This window comes from Caretta caretta, chromosome 2, assembly GCF_965140235.1.
Source record: "Caretta caretta isolate rCarCar2 chromosome 2, rCarCar1.hap1, whole genome shotgun sequence".
Taxonomy (NCBI): domain Eukaryota; kingdom Metazoa; phylum Chordata; order Testudines; family Cheloniidae; genus Caretta; species Caretta caretta.
Window position 1 is genome coordinate 204,578,424 of NC_134207.1, and position 20,548 is coordinate 204,598,971.

A 20,548-nucleotide genomic window follows, 5' to 3' on the forward strand; every position below is an offset into this window, starting at 1 on the left:
AAAGCTACCAAGCAGTCTCTGCACACAGTCTGACGGGAACATTAGGATCTGATCCTTCAAAAAGATCCTCATGCACAGACCTTTGTGCCGTCATGGATCTCTTTGTAGAAGTAGGTCCTTAAACCGTTGGCCTCTGCCTGGTCATAAGTACCAAAGCCTTTTACTTCTTTCCTTTGATAAAAGGTGTTTGACTGAGGCCTGGTCTACACTACAGCATTAGGTCGACGTAAGGCAGCTTAGAAAGCCAGCTCCCAGAGTCCTGGCTCCCTGCTACCAGTGGGCTGCTGCCCAGGCTCTTGGCTCTCTGCTCTGACCCAGGCTGCTGCCCAGGCTCTCAGCTCCCCGCTGGGAGCCCAGCTGCTGTCCCTGGGCTCTCCAGTTCCCACTGGGAACAGGGCAGCCGCACCACTCTTCTTGGCTCCCTGCTGGGAACAAGGCAGCTGCACTGGGCTTCTTGACTCTCCACTGGGAGCACGGCAGCAGCACAGATTCCAGGTACAGATCTCCCTGCCAGGAGCCTGGCTGCCCTTCCCCCGCAACCCCTGCAAGGGTCTCAGCTCCCTGCTCCACACTGAGAGCACAAGTGTGCCCGGCGGGGAGCTCTACACTTGGAGCCTGGTCAGCTGCCATGCTCCAGGGGGTGGGGGGGAGCTGAGAGCCCGGGGAGTGGTGGGGAGGGGGGAAGGGCAGCCCAGCTCCCAGCAGGGAGCCAAGAAGCCCAGTGTGGCTATCCCATTCCCGGTGGCGAGAGGAGCCGAAGGGAGGATGCAGCCCAGCTCCTGGCAGGCAGCTGTGAGCCCTGGCTCTCGCCCCCCCCCCCATGTTACTGGAAGTGCTCCTGGTGAGGATGCGCACCACCGACAGAAGAAGGGCGGTATGGACATGAATGTCTGCACTGGTATTTTTAGCCCTGCAGCCTGAGCCCTGTGCGAGTGAATCAGTTGACCCAGGCTGTGAGATTCGGTGCAGCAGGTTTTTCTTGGCAGTGTGGATGTCTACACTGTACAATTAAAAACTTTTGGCTGGCCTATGCTAGCTGATTTGGGCTCATGGGGCTCAGGTTTAAGGGGCCGTTTATTTGCATTTGGACTTGGTTGGCACATGGCTCTAGGACCCGCTGTGGTGGGAGGGTCCCAGAGTTTGAGTCTGCGCCCAGACATCTACACCTCAATTAAACATCCCCTTAGTCCAAGCCAGTGTAGACATACCCTTAGAGACTAGCACAGATACCAAACATTGGTCCCCATCCAGGTGTCACTGAAGTCAATAAAAGAACTCCCATTGGCTTTGATTGGAACAAGTGCCTCACATTAAACAGATGCTTAGACACAGGGTGTGTAGAGAAGCCTCAAAAGAAAGGATGAAAGTCCCAAGAGGCACAAACATCCTCAGAAGTACATGTAGTAAGGCAATAAGAGTTCTCTTATGAAAATAATCTATATTACAAAAACCTTCAGTTTGAAGGTGATTGTTAAAATGAGGAAATCAAACTGAAACCTCTTCTCCAGGGCCATGTCTTAAGTGAGGACCTATTAAATGAAGTAAGATTCTCAAAGAATGGGTGCCTCATTAAAATTAACACAGCCTGAGCAAAGTCCTCCCATTTGATGAAAAGAGATTATGCTACACTGCAAAATGTTACCCTTTTCACTGGCGGGCAGGGGGAAGCTACAGGACACACAGTAAAATACCTTTCCCAACTCCAGAGGGGTTAGAGCAAAATCCACCCCAATCCTGTACCACATTAAAGACAGGGTGGGAACACCTAGAAGAAGCCAGTCTTCGAGCAAAGACGGCCTCCCTCCCTCCCTCTGTCTAGTGACCAGCAGTACCCCGCTGGGTGTGGCCTCTCCCCGCCCCCTTCCCCTCACTGACTATTTAGAGAGGCGGCTGGCCCAGCGGGAGGAGCGGCTGTTTTTAGGGGGGTAGGCGGGAGGGAGGGAGTTGGTGGGGTTAGTGTTTAGCTTCCCCCTCTGTTTTTAGCAGGGAACGGGCACTGTCCCGCGCGTGGGGAACGATGGTGAGTGGGGCTGGCGGCGGGGCACGTGCTCAGGGGGGGTTAGCGATGTGGTTTGGGGGCAGAAAGGCCGTGCTCTAGGTCTCCGGGGGGACGAAGCCGTGGATCGCGGGGGGCGGATGTGGCTGGAGCGGTGAGGCAGGGGTCCAAAGCCGCTGCCCAGTCGTGGGTTAGGGTCGCTGGGAACGGGGTGCAGGGCTGGCTGGCCTGCCTATGGGGAAGGGCTCACCACGGCCTAGGGCTCAATGTGACGGAGGCTGGGGGGGGGACGGGACTGAGGTCCATGTGGGGTGGAAGAGGCGGGGCTGGAGGGCGAGCGGTCGCCGCGGGGTGCAATGGGCCGGCTCTGCTAAGGGCAGGAGGGAGGAAGCCGCGGCCGCTGAGACTGGTCTTCAGGCGGTCGAGGGCGGCGAGAAGACTGGGCCATGCCCCGCAACCGCCGCCATTTTGTTGCAGCCTGGCTTGCGACGCCTGGCCTGTTCCGCTCGCTCCCCAGGGCGGGCGGAGCTGCTGCTCCCTCCCCGGACCCGCGCCGCGCACGCTTACTGCGCCACATGGCGCCTGCAGCTCGCCGCCGCCGCCGGGGACTCACAAGGGGCGGGTTCTGCCCCGGTCGGTCTCCTGCTGGGGTGGGGCCGGTCCCGGGCATTTCCACCCTCAGGGCAGACTAGAGTGTGACTCCAGTGGAGCCCCGGCCCGTTCCCTCGGGGTACTGCCGGACGGAGCAGCAGCCCCCAAGCTTGGGGGAGTTGGGCTTCTTCCCCTTGTGCCTCGCCTCGCCTTGTGGGGCTGGGTTTAGCCGGTCTGTGGCGACGTTTCCCTGCTCTGATGCCCCTTGGGGTGGAGGCTTCAGCGCGAGGTTACTGATTGCTCAGATCAGCCTGTCTGTAGGAAGCCTTTTCAGGAGAGGCGTCAAATCTCCTCTTCCCTCCTGCCTCTCTCGTGGGCTGTACGGTGTAGTGCCCCATATGAGGTCAGATCTTGCAGACTGTTTGAAACCCATGCTTTCTTTGGCCTCATGGCAGGTTCTCCACTGGCAGTAGTAGATGCAGGCACTGCCTGGAAATGTTAACTTCCACTGGCTTCTATGGAGACTTGCCCAAGTTATACATAACAAAGCAATTCTAATTTATGTACATTAGACGGTTACATATTTCAGCTGAACTAAAGTTGGTTTGAATTTTTTCAAAAGCAATTTCATATCATGAGCTTGCTACTAATTGCTCTTAAAAAAAGAAAAAAACCAACAACACCCAACAACTGCAGTTCTCAGATGTGCATGTTGAAAGTACACCTCTACCCCAACATAACGTGACCCGATATAACACAAATTCAGATATAATGTGGTAAAGCAGCACTCTGGGGGGGTGGGACTGCGCGTTCCGGTGGATCAAAGCAAGTTTGATATAACGCGGTTTCACCTATAACGCAGTAAGATTTTTTTTTTTTTTGGCTCCTGAGGACAGCGTTATATCGGGGTAGAGGTGTACTAGTAACTAAAGCATGCATTTTTTTATCTGTCAAACTTTTAAAAGTCAAAGTGTACCTTCTTCCTTTTGAGAGTAATTAGTTCACTTCATGTGAGTTCTCTTACTTTCAGGGTGTACTCAACATATTTGGCTCCCACATATAGTTAACTATTTACTAGATAAGAATATGGAGAATTTTTTTCAAGAAAATACTTGATGCTCTTTGCACATCTTTCAGTAAATTATACTATTGTCTGTTTGGGGGGTGGGTGTGGGCGTGTTCTGCATTAAGCTTGATGTGATGCAAACAATAAGACTAAACAGGTAAAACAATTTGAAGATACTAGAAATCAAGAATGTCAGTTGAAAGGTAGCAGTTGTATTGTAACTCTCGGCATGTGCTATGCTCTGTACAAATATATAAAAACTGCCTTTCCTGCAGGTGTGCATGGATAGATCTTATAAATTGGCTTTAAAATATTTCAAATGGTGACACTAATTCAGTTGACCTTTTGTATTCTCAAAGCTGGTTGTTTATTAATATTTAAATTTTTTGTGAAATAGCAAATTTTTTTTTAGTGACTTGCTTTTCATATTCACATTCTTCCATTTATAGCAGCGCATGACACTGCTATATTTCATAGCTATTGTAATGAGGTCCTAAACACACACAATCCAAAAGCCACTTCCTGTCATATTAGCGACTTGATTGTATAACAACTTTCAGTCTGTACATGTTCTGTTAAGTATTAGTTTTATAAATCTAAGCCAGTGGTTCCCAAGGGGTGAGGGTGTGTGTGTGGTGGAGCAAGGGCCAGCCTCCAGTGGAGGATGGAGAGGGAGCACCCCCCACTATGCTCCCTGCAGCTCTGGCCCCAGCCATAGCTCAGCTGTAGCCCCAGCTGCAGTTCTGCTCCACTCACAGGCCAGCTTTGTCTTCAGCCCAAGCTCCTGTGCTGAGCCAACTGCAATAATGGAGTGGGGCCATGGGCAGATTCCATTACTGGTAAGGGGTGTGTGTGGTGTGACAGGAAATGTTTGGGCACCACTGATCTAAGGTACACTTTCTCCCCATTCCCCTCATGTAAGATATCTTGTGTTACCAGACTCAGTTTATCAGTTAAATTAAATTGAAAAGCAAAGCAGTTAACCCTGGAACAGCGGCCTTTCACCTTGGGTGTTTGTTCCAAAACTATTTGCTAGAGAATGTTTGCATGCTTCCAGCCTCTTTATAAGAATAGGTAAAAATAGAGGTTGAATTAATTATAAATAATTGTATTGGTCTGCATCAGTGGTGCTCAAACTTTTCCAGTCGTGCTCCACTCCCTTTATCAATGATGGAATCTGTCTGTGCCCTCCCTTCAATTACTGCACAGCCAAGTTTCAGAGTAACAGCTGTGTTAGTCTGTGTTCGCAAAAAGAAAAGGAGTACTTGTGGCACCTTAGAGACTAACCAATTTATTTGAGCATAAGCTTTCGTGAGCTACAGCTCACTTCATCGGATGCATACTGTGGCAAGTTTAGTAGCTCACGAAAGCTTGTGCTCAAATAAATTGGTTAGTCTCTAAGGTGCCACAAGTACTCCTTTTTTGCATAGCCAAGGCTTCCTCAGCAGCAGAGCTTGGGTTGAAGGCAGAGGTGGGAGTGGAACTGGGGATGAGGGGAAGAGCTGAGCCTACAGGCAGAGGAGGAGTTAGGGTGGAACTGCTCTGGGGGCAGAGGAGGAGTGAGGGTGGAGCTGGGTCTGGAGGTGGAGCAGGACTGGGGGATGACAGGGTTGGAGGTGCAGCTGGTCTGGGAGCAGTGTGGGGCTGGAAACATGGTGATCCCTCTGTGCTGTGTACCCCATCAGAATGTTCCTCCATTCCCCCTAGGGGACATGCCCCCACATTTTGAGAACAACTGACGTACATAAAACAGAGATACAGCTAGGAGTAAGACCCAAGTCCTGAAAAAGTTGACTAGGATATCTACTAGTTTGCAAAAAGCATGTACAGTACGTGGCTAATAGCTCCACCTGCTGCTTGATGTGTAAACTATACTATCACTGTTATAGGGAGCCACGTTCCTTTTCCCTTTCAGGTAATATGCTGTCATGATAACTTCAACTCCTGTATGTAGAAGTGCTGCACATGTGGGTGCAATACCAGGAGTGTGAGTAGACATTACATCTCTTTATATTCTGAGCAGGGTGTGGAAGGGGTGGAGAAAGGTAGGACAAACTTCGTGTGTAGGAGAGAAAAAAGGCCCAGGCATATTGCTCTGGGGTGGGCTAATTGAAGCTCTAGTGAGGATCCAACAGAACTGTTGGTCAAGTTTGTTGAGGTTTGTTCTTTCTTCTGCATTGCTTTTCATAAATATCAACTCTGCTTTATTATAAATATTGTAGGGTATAACAGAGGCCCTGCCTATGCAGAGGCAGAATAGGACCTAGTGCTGCAGCAACAATACCTAAATTCTTTGGCAACTCTAATTTATGATTGTCATGAAATGTCCTACATTCCCATCTGCCATCTTTCTGTATACACATCTGAGGCTCATCGATTTTATGTCAGTTAGTACTTTCAACTATTGCTCTTTTTTTGTTTTGAAGATTTCCCCTGCCCCCCCCCCCCCAAACTTTTCTAGGCAACCTAGCTGCACTCCCTAACTTTTGGTCCCTGTGATGTTGGCCAGCCAGCCTGGATCAAAACCTCTTCCTATTCCCCTGTATAATAGAGAAGGGTGGAGCTTGCAGTCATCTGCTGAAGCTGGCTACTCCTAACTGTGATCATGCTCTGTAGGAAGCTCAGCTTGACATCTTACACTCTTGGTTTGCTTGGCTTCCTGGCTGCAAGTTAGATTCCTGTTCTAGTTCCCCAACTTCCTGCTACCTGACTCTTGACAGTACAGAGAGAGCATACACTGTAATCTGTTTAACTTCCCATTGTCATGAAATCTGGAGAATAAGAGACAGTTGCAAGAAGAAAACTTACTGTAGCCATGCATCTGACATAATAGCAAATGGTGTGACATAAATGTTGAATTCCTTGGCATTTTGGAATCTGATTTCAGAGGCCCCAGGTTGAGATGAATGAGGCAGGTTACCCCACTACACTTAGACAGCCTGCAACAATAGCTCTGTTAACTAAAGCAGTAATATGAGTATAGTCAGTTAACTGTCTTGAGGTTTTATTTCTAACTACAAGAGTAAGAAAGACTTGAACTTCAGCTCTCATTTTAGAGTGTAATTCTCCAGCAAGATGTAAATTCAGTGGCTATGGAATACACAGGACTCTTGAGGATCAGCCAGCATATATGGTAAAAGACTGTAGAATCTTTGCCTTGTGGGAGCTTAAAATGGTAACTTCTTGCTTTTTCCTTATCTAGCACTTAAGGCAAAACCCTTTTGCTAATGCCTTGTTATCTAAATCATAGTGGCTGGAATAAGGGCCAACAGTTTACATGCTTGCATTTAAATAGATTCCCGTTTGGGATGGGGACAGCGAACAGTTTAGGCCAATTGTCAGGAGGAAAGATTGCCCATCTTGGACAATTTGAACTGGAATATGGCTGAAATGCACTATGACATTAGACTTTGAAAGGTGACATACCAAGGGGGGGAAAAGGCATGTACCCATTCTTTGCTGCTTTATTTTGTAAGAAGACTTTTCTTAAACTTGTCTCAACACTAAAAAATTGATTTGGTCTATTCAGGAACTCATGGATAATTGGAGAACTAGGACAATTACAGGAGTAACAGCTGAGCAGTTAGGAAGTTAAGATTTTTAATTGGATTGTTTAAGTCTGTGCCATTAACCTCTTTAATCCCAGTGCCTGATAAACATCTGGGAGAGAGGATATGTCTAGATCCAGAACTCTGAACCTTAAGGTGCAAGAAACTCAAAATTCACACTCGAGTCTTCCAGCAAAACCAGGAAAAGTCATAGGAACATGCTCCTGACACAAAGCTTAAACTTCCTGAAATAAACTAAGGTTGCCTTTTTTGCATCAAAAGCAAAAAGGGCACAAAATGTAACTTTATCTTCCCTTGCAGGTCATTTTATAGCTGGATTTAAGAAATTGTTAGCAATGAAACTGGTTTAATTTCTCTCTCCTTCAAGATCCAGTTGACAAATCAAAAACCTGTCAGTGGCTCCAAACTAGTTTGTCTAAACAAGTGGAAAAGTGTCTAAAGTATAGCAATATAAGTCACTGGAAGATGTATGTAATAGGCTGTTAGTAGACAACTGATTCATTAAGAGGCAAGCGGCTAAAAATGCCTCCAGCCACGTAAGAAGTACCCCAATCTCCATTGAATTCATGTATAATGGTTATTGCAGTTTTCTGTATTTTTTCTGAATACAGTAAAACAGACTTCACAGAAGAACAATGAAAGTAAAAAAGCAAGGAAAGATGTAAACATCTGTTCTAAGTCAAATTACACTTTGTAAAGTTACCTTGAACTAAATGGATTACATTTTTTTAGCCTTATGGTTCAAGTTAACCTTCTGAATGTAAAGTGATGTAGTGTAGGCCTTCCTGAGATCAAAGAAAAATGGCTCCAGTGCCTCTGCTGCTGCTCATGGTATTGTCAGGCAGCAGTAACAATGTGGGATTTTGTAGACTCTGGGTACTTTAAGTGTTGCGGTTCAGAATCTTGTAGGAACTAGCAAAAATGGCAGTTGTCATTTTCACTGTGCTTACAAAGCCAGGAGCTGTGGCAGATACTGGACACACTCAAAAGGCTGTGGAAGAATAGTGTAACAGACTCGTTTGCAACAGTGAGGAGGCTCTGAAGCTTGGCAGGAAAGAGGAAGAGAAGGTTCCTCTTGGCAGCTGCAATGATAGCTTCATTCCCTTGATAGTATCCCCCGCTGTCAAGCATGTATTCAGGTATAGATCTTGTATGCCTAGAAAGTCAAACTTACTTTTTCAGACCCAGCATGGAGATTCTCTTTTAGAGTAAAGGCCTCTTCTCTGATCACTCCCTGCCACTTCAAATTAGCAGCTCAGGTATTTTATTTGATTTCAGCTGCTTCCTTATCTTCAAAACACAGCCAAGAGACAACAAGACCACCCCCCCCCCCAATTGTGTACTTGCTAGCAGAAAGTGGGCAAACACCATCTGAGAGGGGACCAATAACTGGAAATAATTATACTGTTTTTCTTCTCAGCCACTGGCATCTTCTGGTTTGAGTCCTGATTTGGTTAGAGGCTGGCTTAAACAGATTTTGAGTCACCCAGATCCAGTAAAAAACCAAGTCCACTGACAGCTAGGTGTTACCTTCTGTATCCCGATGGCAATACAGTCTAAATCTCGGTATTGCCCCCAGATGTATTGTCTACACAGGCATCAGGAAGATTGACAGAACAGAACCTTGTGATACCTTTTATATAGGAGAGAGTTGTCATGGCAGGCTGGTGTTTACCTTCACACTCTGGATCCTGTTGAAGATCTCTGATATAACTTCGGTGCTACATTAATTGAGTATTACTTTGATCCTGTTCCTTCAAATGTTTGGAGCTCATCTTCCAGAGAAATGGAACAAAATAAAGGAAGTAACGTAACATATTTACTACATCACTGAGGCTTCACTTACCTTTTTGCTGCTTTTCCCATAGATGCTTGGCATACTTTTCTTTCCCTACTGTCTCTTTTTCCCCCTCAGTTGAAGATAACTCCTTTTGACAATCCAGAAAAGTATTTTTTTATAGTCTCATTTCAGTCCTGTTTCTGTAGCTGTGTAGTTTGAGGTGGGACATAAATCACAGCAGGAGAACCATAAGGGATGTCTATCCCCTCTCTCCAATTATAGCAGAAGGCTGTTATGGAGGGACAAATGGCTTGAAAGAAAAACACAGAAGAATAAAAGGGTGGGGGAGGGGGGGGAGAAGGAAGATCTACCTACACCAGCACCCTTGTCTGTAAATCAGATAGATGTGTACCTTGAAGAATCAAGGAAGTTTCTCTTATGAAAAGAGATGAAAGAGGAGTGCCCAGTCCTTTGTGTGTAATACCACTGAGGAGAAATACTTCATCATATACAGTAGCACTTCATTCCTGTGCATATCAAATTAATGGCAGGGATATCTGCAGGAAACAAGCTGGGGTTGCTGGTTTCTACTTTTGCATTTGATAGCTACCCTGGGTTAAACTATACTAGAAATATATCTAAACTGATGATGAGTTTCCATACAACTACCTCATGTTTGCTAGGTATCCCAAATATGAAAAGTTATCCTTTTAAAGAATGCAAAAGTAATTGCATTTAGTAGTTGTATCTGGATGTTTAAAGGATTGCTGTAGCCTAAAAGGGTTTGGGGGACCTTTGCAAGTAGAGTAGAAAAACTAACAAAACTCGATTGCTGATTTCCACTAAATTTGACTACCATTCCGTGAGTTTGCTTAGAGAAACTTGAGCTAGTTAATAGCCAGGCACAAAAAGATGAGGATCCTTTGGGATCCTATAGGTATATCCAGTGAAATAGCTAGTCTTGCTGTAGCAGTCTTATGTATATAACATTCTATAAAAGTTGTCTTAGTTAATGCACAATGATTGCATTCTATTCAGTTTTCTTGATATAGCAATATTTGTTCCTTGGGATGCAAAAATCTGAGTAAAAATGCCATGGGACAAATGTCCTCTCAATCTACAAATGCTTACTTTTATTGAAAATGTTTAAGAGACCGCATTCATGGGACCATTAGACAGATACACTGACTTTTTTCCAGATGACACTCTACAACTTGGTTCTGGCACTAATTCTTGCTGTGTTTCTACCTATTTCTAACAAATATTCTGTTTTGTACAAAAGGCTCAACCAGTCAAGACGTATTCCTTTTTGAGGGCCTGGAAGTTGTGTTGCTGCTCTCTCAGATCTTAAATTTACCCCTTTGGGGGGCGGGGGGTGAGGCTTACAGGAATAATTAAAGATATTTGCCCAGCAAGTGACTGGTCATTGCATCATTAAGGATTCAGTGTTGAGGATACTGCTTTCTTCCTTGACTCTTGTTGACTGAGGTGAGGAGCCAGAGATGGATGAAGATTTGGAACTCAAATGGCAGAGTCTGAGGGGTGGAGCCTGGATCTAACTAGGCAGGGAGGTTGGGGTGAAGAAGCAGAGGGGTCTCTGTGGAACAGATAGCACTGGGTTGGGGGTAAAGGGGGAAGCAGGATCTAAAGCAGCAAGAGACTGCTTCCCTCCAGAACCTGGCGTGGAACCTAAGACTCACGTCTGTGGTCTGTTTTTGACAAATGTCTGAAACCCACTGGCAAAGTGTGTGTCAAGTCCCCCTCTAGCGTTGGTCCACATGGAGAATGACATCCTCTACAGTTACCAGTTTCTCCAGTATCTCAAGTGGCAGAGATCTGTCTGGATCTAAAGGTTCCAGTCCTGTAGATGACTCCTGTGGGAGTAAGAGCCACCTGATGGAATTTCTGCTTTTCAGTTAGCTTTATGTTCTCTTTTAATAAAGAACAACCCAGGAAATCACTTGCACACAACTGCACTAAAAGAATATTAAGTTTGAAAAGTGAAACACTCAAAAGTTAGGAAATGCCAGAATTAAGATTGGCTGTACAAACTTAATTTGTGTGCCTTGTGCGTCTGTATTGTGACTGTCCTTGATTACATGATCATTTACTGCTCCTCCCCTCACCCCACCCCTACACTCCTCCCTCATTCAGTGCACAGGCTGGACCTGTTCTGAGAATGAATCAGGATTGTGAATGGAAGAAGGCAGTAGGACCCCCTCCCTCATTTGTTGTAGATATTGAGGGTGCATGTACCTACTGCAGATACTGGGATGACTTGCCCAAAACTAAAGGCCCATCTCCTCCTCTGAGGGGACAAAAAGGGGTGGGGGGGAAGGAGTGAAGGTCACAGAGCTGAAATAGTGTGTGTGCACTGCTTGTGGATAGTGAGACAGTCTGGTCTAGGCCTGCCCAAAGCTAAAGACCTGCCCTCTCAGCTGAGGGAGATGAGCCATTGGACCTAGGCTGCATGTGAGTAATGGGGATAACAAGTGAAAAAACAGGGAAGGGCGTGAAGGTCAAAGGGCCAAAACTGTGTTCCTGTGGTTCTGGGAGATGGTAGACCTAACCATGCCCAGAACTAAAGACCCTCCCCATCGATTGAAGGAAGAGGCAGGCCAGTGAACCCAGACCACAAGCTGCAGGGAACAAGAAATGATGGGAGTGAAGGTCAGTGGGCCAAAACTATGTAGTAAATGAAGCAGGGGATTGGATGAAGGAAAAAGATGGTCTCATAGTTAAGGCAATTGAAAGCTACCTTGGGCAACGATTCTAACCCTGCCTTTGCCACATGGGTGTTCTTTGTCATGCTAGGCAAGTTACTTAAACCACATGTTAAAAATTTGGTCACTAACTACACGCACATTTTTTTGTGTGCTCAGCTTGCACCTGTGGGGTCTAATTTGCAAAAGTGCTGGTCACTAAACTGTAGCTGAAGTCCGTGGTGGCTGTGCTTTGAACATATGGTGCTATGTATTAAATTTTATTTGAAAAATCAGGCCCTAGGCACCCAAACTTAGTGGATGCTTTTGACCTTCATTTTGATTCCATTTTCTCTGTGGCTAAAATGAGGATAATTAGATCTGACTAAATAATTTAGTGTAGCGGGAGAACGTAAATAATCCATTTGTTTTGGTTTAAAACTAACAAATATTGAGTTGAATCAACACTTCTTTAGGAGAAAATCAGGGTTTTTTTTAGTTGAAACTATTCAAAAATTGGAATTAAATTGGCAAATAGTTTTAGTATTCTAAAATGCATTTTTGATGAATTTGCTATTTGTTGAAAATCTTTGTGCAGCTCTTATAATACCATCTCGCCTCATGTGGGTGTTGTGAATATAAATTAGATTCACATTTGTGAAGCTCTCTGTTACGACAGTGTTGCGTGCCCTAGAAAAGCCCATGAGGAAACTAATAATTCATTCTTCAGAGCGTGTGGTTTGAATGGTGTGCAGTAAAAACAAGGGGCCACTCATGGCTATATGCTCTTTGAACAAAATACTGGATAGCTGCTCATTCATTGAGTACCATCCATTCTGTGTGCTAAGTGAAACTGGGGTCCTGTGGAAAAAATAGTATATGATCATGTAATTAAAGACTGTATCATAATGTATAAACATAAATGCATGCAATTAAGGCTGCCTAGGCAGCCTTAATTCTACTATATAACTTCTGAGTGCTTGACTTAAGATTGTTCTTTTGAATGTTTCTTTCTGTTTAATCGGGAGTGGGGGGGGGGCATGGTGGCCTGTGTGTATACCCTATTACAAATGTAAATGATTTGTAAAAGTCACTTAATCTCAAACTATTCAGACTGTTTAAGACAAAGTTGCAGATCTTGATAGACCTCTGATTTGATACAACTTTAAATTGCGACAGAGTACAAAATCTCTCCTTCAAAGGGATCACAATAATTTGATCATATTAAGAGCTAGTTGTAGTGGCTATAACGGTTTTTTTAAAGATAAATTTCTTCCATGGGTTTTGTTCTGGGATTGCTCATATATGAGTGCCGCATTTAATTACTTGTTTAAGGATTTTTTGGGGGGGGGGGGGGGAGATTGGATAATGTGGAATTCTGGAACTCTGCAAGCAGATCTGGCAGTCTTCTATGTCTACTAACTCTGTCTTAAATCCCAATTGATAGATATAGAAGTGCATTTTTCAAAAGTTTCATTGTAGAATTAGTCGTATAGGTTTAAAGTGACCATGGAGCTTTGAGGAAAAGCAGCTTTAACTATACATATTTAATTATTCTAAATGCAGCTTAGTGCTAGGTAAAAAGAGTAAATACTGAAAAACCAGTCCATGAAGTGGAATTAATTCAGAACATATGTTTTTGGAAAATTATTTGTGGTATTTCTGTTGTAAATAGAGTAAACTGGAAATGGAAAGTATTTTATCCATGGGAACATTTTGAAGTTTTAGTATCCTAAAATGTAGTATATAAATTTATCGAATTTGCAGTCTGCAGCAAATCCAGAGTCCCAATGTGCAAGCATCTCCAGGGAGGAGAACACCCAGTTGTCGTCAACAACCAGTCAAGGATATGTTTTACCAGAAGGAAAAATCATGCCGAACACAGTCTTCGTTGGTGGAATTGATATAAGGGTATTTAAATGTCTTGTCTTTCACATATATTCTGTAGTGATTGGACTGTTCTTTTTGGGAGTGCAGAGCAGAAAACAGACTTTTACTTTTTGCAGGAATTACCTGATCCCATGGCATCTACCAGTTTTATGGTATTGCACTGCTATGTGAGATCTGAGTTCAGTTCCAGTTTTATCCCTTAACTAGGTGAGCAGCACTGAATTGTGCAGTAACAGTGGGTGGGTTTGAAAGTGGCTCCTGCTTCTGTAAATCCACTTCAAACAGTTAACTCCTTTTTGCAAACTTGTGCTCAAGGCTTTCTTGTGGTGGCCAGTGATTTTTTTTTTTTTTAAGCTAAACAAATTCTGTTCCTTTAGATGGATGAAACAGAAATTAGAAGCTTCTTTGCACGATATGGTACAGTGAAAGAAGTGAAGATAATCACTGATAGAACTGGTGTTTCCAAAGGGTAAGTAGAACATGAATGATTTGTCTTGGATCATTAAAGCCTTTTCTAACCTAGTGAAGTTGGTAACTATAAATCACCAGAGGAAGCAGCAACACATGGAGAGTTGGACTAACCCACCCTACAACACGCTGTTAAAATGCTTGAGCCCTGTATGCATCACTACTTCCAGAAGTGGTGAATTACAACTAACCAGTTGGCTCATATAGACTCAGTTTAAGTATAGCTGATTTTGTAAAGAATAATATGGTATGCTTTAGCTGACTTAATAAATCTTGCTTTTCAGGGGGCATATAATTGGTGGAAGCAAAACTTAAAACTTGCCTTGGCTGCCAAATGCAGCCAGCTTTTGATGGGATTGAATGGGATGAAATTCTTTTGGGTGAACAGTAATGTAAGCAGCTGGGCTAAAAAGATAAGAATCATGGATACACTTTCTAGGTGTGAGCTTTTGGAGCTGGAAAGAACTCTCCTGTCACTCCTCTATACCTGGTGCCCCAGCCTTCCCCCTGCAAGTTGTGATCCACTCTGGGTAGCTGGAAGTCTTGGTTATTGGTAATGTGCTAGACAGAAGACTAATTTTGATTTTAAAATTACTGTTTTGTCCATGCTTAATGTAATAAAATCTTGTTGCTCTAAGTCTCGCATCAACTCTGTGATGGGACCAAATACTATCCCAGTTTCCCAAATTGTGGAAACCAAGACAGAGGTGAAGTGAATTGCACCAGTCGCACCCAGTCTGAAATGAGAATCAAATCACTACCTGGATGCTAGTTGGCACCTTGTAATATATACACCTTTGCATCAGTTTTTGGTTCACAGAATCCAGTGGAATGATACTGACTTGGACTTGACTATCTTTTGGCATACAGTAACCCAATTTATGCTATTGAGTCTTGTTCAAAACAGACTTGTAGGTTGTGCAGTAGTCACACTGAACTTTTTTCCTTTGCAGATATGGATTTGTATCCTTTTTGGACAATGTGGATGTTCAGAAAATAGTGGAAGTAAGTTACTTGGCTATTTGAGGATGCTCATATTCATATCTGTATTCTGTAATGAAGAATGCAGTGTGGTGGTTGGTTTATGGAGGTAATAACAAGGAAATTGAGTTGTCTAAAGGTTATATGACCATCTGGAATAGATTAAGTGATTAGGAAGAGGCAAAGATTAAGACTGTTCAAAACAATCTTTCTAAAATGCCCCGTGCTGTTGAAGTAGGCTTTTTTTACGCAACGTATTTAGCCAGAAATAAGACTAAAACATTTAGTTTTATTGCTTGGAGGTGTCCATTCAAAGTCCATTCCTTCCACTCCTAGCTGCCATTCAAAGCACACTTGGGTAGTTAAGGGCAAGATACACTGACCAAGTTATGTAAAAATTACACTATTAACTGATAGAAAAGACCAAGAGTACAACAGAATTGTAGTATGACAGCTGTGAAAAAAGGCTCTAGCAGTATGCTTGAGCATATAGAGAGCAAAGCAGGTTAAACACCCTGGGCTTTCGGGTGTGTAGGGCACTCTACTCGTCTAGGTGGTGCCTCACTGTCCACACTACCATTTATATCCATGCTAGCTGTGCATGCAGTCTCTGTACTCTAAAGGTACATCTACATTTACAGCAGCACGTAGATTGACTTAAATAGTTATTGACCTGTCGTTGAATCTGAAAGTATAGTAAGTGGTGAGTGATTTTTGTTGGGTTTTTTTGTGTTTGTTTTTCCTCCCCCAGTCACAAATAAACTTCCATGGTAAAAAACTGAAACTGGGCCCAGCAATCAGAAAACAACAGAATTTATGTAAGTAGATCTAGACTGGAACCTTAACTTGTAAAGCAGCATCCTTTCATAAGGAGAAATATGTAAGATATTAAAGTCATTTGTTTATCTGTGATATTTACAATCTTGTATTATTAGTATGAAAAGTGTTACAACTAAAGTAAAATCTAAGTAATTATCTCAGTATTGACTGTTAATTTTTTTTACTCGGTTTTGACAAAGAAAGCCAACTGTGATAAATTTTGTACTATCATAATGCCCCAGCATGTAAACTGCAAACACTGCTGAACTGATCTATTATCCTGCACTACTTTTTAATTTAAAATAATAATAATTATTAATTAATGGAAACATACATATCTGAACTCCTACAAACCTTGATTTTTTTTTTAGGCCTAAACTACTGATAAAATTACAAAAAAATGTTTTGGATCATCTTTCCTTTGTCTCTAAACTAGGTACTTACCATGTGCAACCCAGACATCTGGGTTTTAATCCTCCTGTGCCACAGTTTCATAGCGTGTGGAGTAATCAAAACGCAGAAACATACATGCCTCCTCCAGCTATGATGAGTCCAGTAACTCAGTATGTTCAGGTAAGTTTATTTCTTTATGGTCTGATCTTGGATCATAACTGCTTTCTTCAAAGCACTAGAATGTAACACTTCTGAGAGCCACACTTGCATGGCCTCTGAAATATATACTAGAGGAACTTTAATTTTTGACATTCATACCCCTAAAAATGAAAATCTAGTTGTAACAATAGCAAATAAACCAAGTGTGGACAGAATTGTCTTCTAAAGCAGGCAGAACTGTCAACTTAGAAGTACCACCTCAATATGTCTTTCAAATTAGTCTTCTACTGTATAGAATCTTGATACGTGCAGCCAGTTACTAACCCACTATACCACAAAGTACCTCTGCAATGTGTAAGCTCACTTTGTATTTAGGGAGATTGTTGATTTCTAAATGAAGCTAAACCATAAGAATGGTCATACTGGGTCAGACGAAAGGTCCATCTAGCCCAGTATTCTGTCTTCTGTTCATTTCCTCTGAAGCACCTGGCACTGGGCAGTCAGAACAGGTAATCATGAAGTGGTCCATCCCCGGTTACCCATTTTCCCATCTTCTGGCAAAGCAGAAATCTTCAGCCTGGTAATGCTACAGAATGGAGCAAGAAAAGGGAATGGGGGGAAGTAACCTAGCTTATAAGAGATGTTGAGTAGTCTGGAGGTTGCTCCCAAAGCACACAATTCTTTACATAACACTTGAGCAGAGAAACTTATTTAAATGATCTTTTTGATTTTGCTTGAGAGTAAGTTAAAGGACTAGTGTACAGCATCCCTTTTATTAATGGGGTATGGAACAGCAAAGCTGGCTCTGTCAACGCTTTCTCCAGGGAAAACTGTTTGCTTGCTTCAGATTGGTACAGTACCCTTGTATAAAACACAAATATTGCACTCACTTCTGTAAGACCTACCATTATTGTGGGCATGATCAATATCCCCATTTAAGTGATATCTTTATACATCTAATGAGGGGAAATGGAATACATGCTCATACATATCTATGCAGTAGTCTCCTAAGCTGTCGTCATGCTTTGTTCCCTTCCAGCACCACATTGGGAGGATCCCCTAATAGCTTTTCTTCTGAACTCGCCCAAACCCCATTGCCTACTAACTATGACCAAATCCTGATATTTATTGTAAACTTGCTTGGATTTGGCTACTTCTTTTTTCTTAAGAAGGCATGCATCCCATGGTGAGTTAAGAAAATAACTTACTAAAAGTAAAATACTTGGTAAATGTGCTCTGGCCCTAAAATTTGAAGGATGAAAAATTTGGGGGGTGGGAATGATTCTAATTCCTCATGTGCTGAAATAGTGTAAGTAGACACCGGAAGGGCTTTACCATTTAGCATCAAATGAGCTGTAACAAACCAAAAATAAACTGTCTGTAAAATCTTACCTCAATTTTCCAGTTGCAAGTCCTCTTTAAACAACTCCAGACCAGGGGTTCTCAAACTTCATTGCACCATGACCCCCTTCTGACAACAAAAATTACTTCATGATCCCAGGAGTGGGGACTGAAGCCTGAGCCCCAGGTGGGGGGTCAAAGATGAAGACCAAGCCCCACTGCCTTGGGCAGTGGGCCTGTAATCTGAGCTCTGCCACCCAGGGCTGAAGCCCTTGGGCTTTGGTCCCAGAAAGCGGGGCTCAGGCTCTGGCTTTGGCTTCGGCTTCAGCCCCAGCAAGTCTAACACCAGCCCTGGTGACCCTATTAAAACAGGGTTGCGATCCGCTTTGGGCTCCTGACCCACAGTATGAGAACTGCTGTTCGAGATGAACCTTTAGTTTAAGGAAAGTAGGGGGAGGATTTTAAGAAATCAAGTAGTGTAACACTTTTTGGGGACAGTAGATATTTGATTCCAACTCAACTGCTTGAAACCTTGCATGTCCTGAGAGAACAATCTACTTCAGACTTCTGTTGATGTTCAACTATTGGAAGTGAATTGTTTACTTTGCCTAAACTCAGAATCTGGTTAAAATAAAAAAATCATTGTTAGAAGCAACTACTTCCACTCCTATACAAATGTTTACTGCACAGAAGGCTAAAGTGAGCTAAATTTACACGCCAGCTTGCTGCAAATTCAGTATTTTATAGATAAGCCCTAAAGAATGTTCTGTTAGTCAGTGTATGTTAAAAGCCCCATTTGAGGCTCAGTGAGACTGACTGACTTACTCTGTTGCAAGCCAAGGTGTGGGTCTACAGTGGGGAAGTCCTGCATTGGAGTAGTTTCCATACAGTGAAAGCAGCGGAGTGCAGCTTGGTGGGATATGATAAAACAGTGGTTACACAGGATGTTACTGTACAGCAGATTGGTGTGCTATAAATTCACACCATGGCTTGCCACTCTGTAAGTAGCTGTGTAGACAAGTCTTTAAGCTCCCTTTTGAAAATTGGACACACCCTAAGTGTCTAAGACCTCACTGTGGTCAGAGGTATAACTACTGGCTTTCATACACATACCCGTGTTAGCTGTCGTCAAGCTTCTGTGCTAAAAAAGCATGTAGCTATGACTACGTGGGCTAGCCACCCTGAGCATACCTGACTCCCTGCAATTGTAGTTGGGCAGCTAGCCTATGCCGCTGCCCATGTATCTGTGGCTACATTGCTGTTTTTAAAAAGAAAAGGAGTACTTGTGGCACCTTAGAGACTAACAAATTTTTAGTCTCTAAGGTGCCACAAGTACTCCTTTTCTTTTTGCAAATACAGACTAACACGGCTGCTATTCTGATAGTTACACTAAAAATAGCAATCTCAATCAGCTGGTGCTGGTAGGTTTACCAGAGCTGGAAATTCTACACTGGCTGCAGTGTAGATGTACTTTACCTAATCGCTTTAACCTATGAAATGCAAAACTTTTCCCCCCCTCTCCCGCAGGCATACCCTTATGGGTCGCAAGCTGTACTGATACAACAGCAAGTTCCTGTAGGCTACCAGCCTGCCTACAACTATCAGGTACGTATTTTTTAAAATGGCTTAATTGATTTAAAAAAAAATCGTGAATCAGAATATCTAAACATTCTGATGTCTAAATATTGGACCTCAATTTGTTGGTCCCACCCCCCACCAAAAAAATCTTTCTCCAGTTGACTTGATAAATTCTTTGTTTTAGGGTTGTTGATTAATCACAGTTAACTCACATGATTAACTAAAATCACAATTAACTTTTTAAAAACGTGATTAATTGCCGTTATAATAGCACTGTTAATAGACTACCAATTGAATGTATTTTTGTATGGTTTTCCTACATTTTTCAAATATATTGATTTCAGTTATAACGCAGAATACAAAGTGTACAGTGCTCACTCTATATTTTTCATTACAAACATTTGCACCGTAAAGAATTGAAAAATACTTTTTTCTTTTGCTTATCGCCTCATACAAGTACTGCAGTGTAATCTCTGTCTTGAAAGTGCAATTTACAAATGTAGATTTTATTTATTTTATTTGTTACATAACTGCACTCAAACAAAACAATCTAAAACTGTAGAGCCTACAAGTCCACTCATTCCTTATCTTGTGTGTCTTTTTGGAATTGGCTGAACAAGTTTGTTTACATGTACAGGAGATAATGCTGCCTGCTTCTTGTTTACAATGTCACCTGAAAGTGAGAGCAGGTGTTTGCAAGGCACTTTTGCAGCTGGTGTTGCAATTATTTACGTGCCAGATATGCTAAACATTCATATGCCCCTTCATCCTTTGGAAACCATTCCAGAGGACGTGCTGATGCTCATTTAAAAAATAATGCATTAATTACATTTGTGACTGAACTCCATGGGGGAGAATTGTATGTCTCCTGCTCTGTTTTACCCACATTCTGCCATCTATTTAATGTTATAGCAGTCTCAGATGATGACCCAGCACATCTTCATTTTAAGAACACTTTCACTGCAGAATTGAAAAAATGCAAAGAAGCTACCAATTTGAGATTTCTAAAGATAGCTGCAGCACACAACCCAAGGTTTAAGAATCTGAAGTGCCATCCAAAATCTGAGGGGCAAGGTGTGGAGCATGCTTTCAGAAGTCTTAACAGAGCAACACTCTGATGTGGAAACTTCAGGACCCAAACCACCACCAAACATAAAATCCACCTTCTACTGATGGCATCTGACTCAGATGATGAAAATGAACATGCGTCAGTCC

General features: G+C 43.0%; 1 protein-coding gene across 2 annotated transcripts in view; it reads left to right on the plus strand.

Moving 5' to 3' along the window:
• The first annotated feature begins 1,935 nt into the window (after window positions 1-1,935).
• The window catches only part of DAZL (deleted in azoospermia like), a 37,637-nt gene continuing 19,024 nt past the window's right edge, over window positions 1,936-20,548 (plus strand). For both annotated transcript variants that reach the window (XM_048837138.2, XM_048837139.2), the window contains exons 1-7: window positions 1,936-2,020; window positions 13,472-13,615; window positions 13,972-14,063; window positions 15,016-15,067; window positions 15,795-15,861; window positions 16,299-16,435; window positions 19,283-19,360. In XM_048837138.2, the coding sequence (XP_048693095.1) occupies window positions 2,018-2,020; window positions 13,472-13,615; window positions 13,972-14,063; window positions 15,016-15,067; window positions 15,795-15,861; window positions 16,299-16,435; window positions 19,283-19,360 (573 nt within the window). In that variant the 5' untranslated portion in view covers window positions 1,936-2,017. The remainder of the gene's footprint in view (window positions 2,021-13,471; window positions 13,616-13,971; window positions 14,064-15,015; window positions 15,068-15,794; window positions 15,862-16,298; window positions 16,436-19,282; window positions 19,361-20,548) is intronic.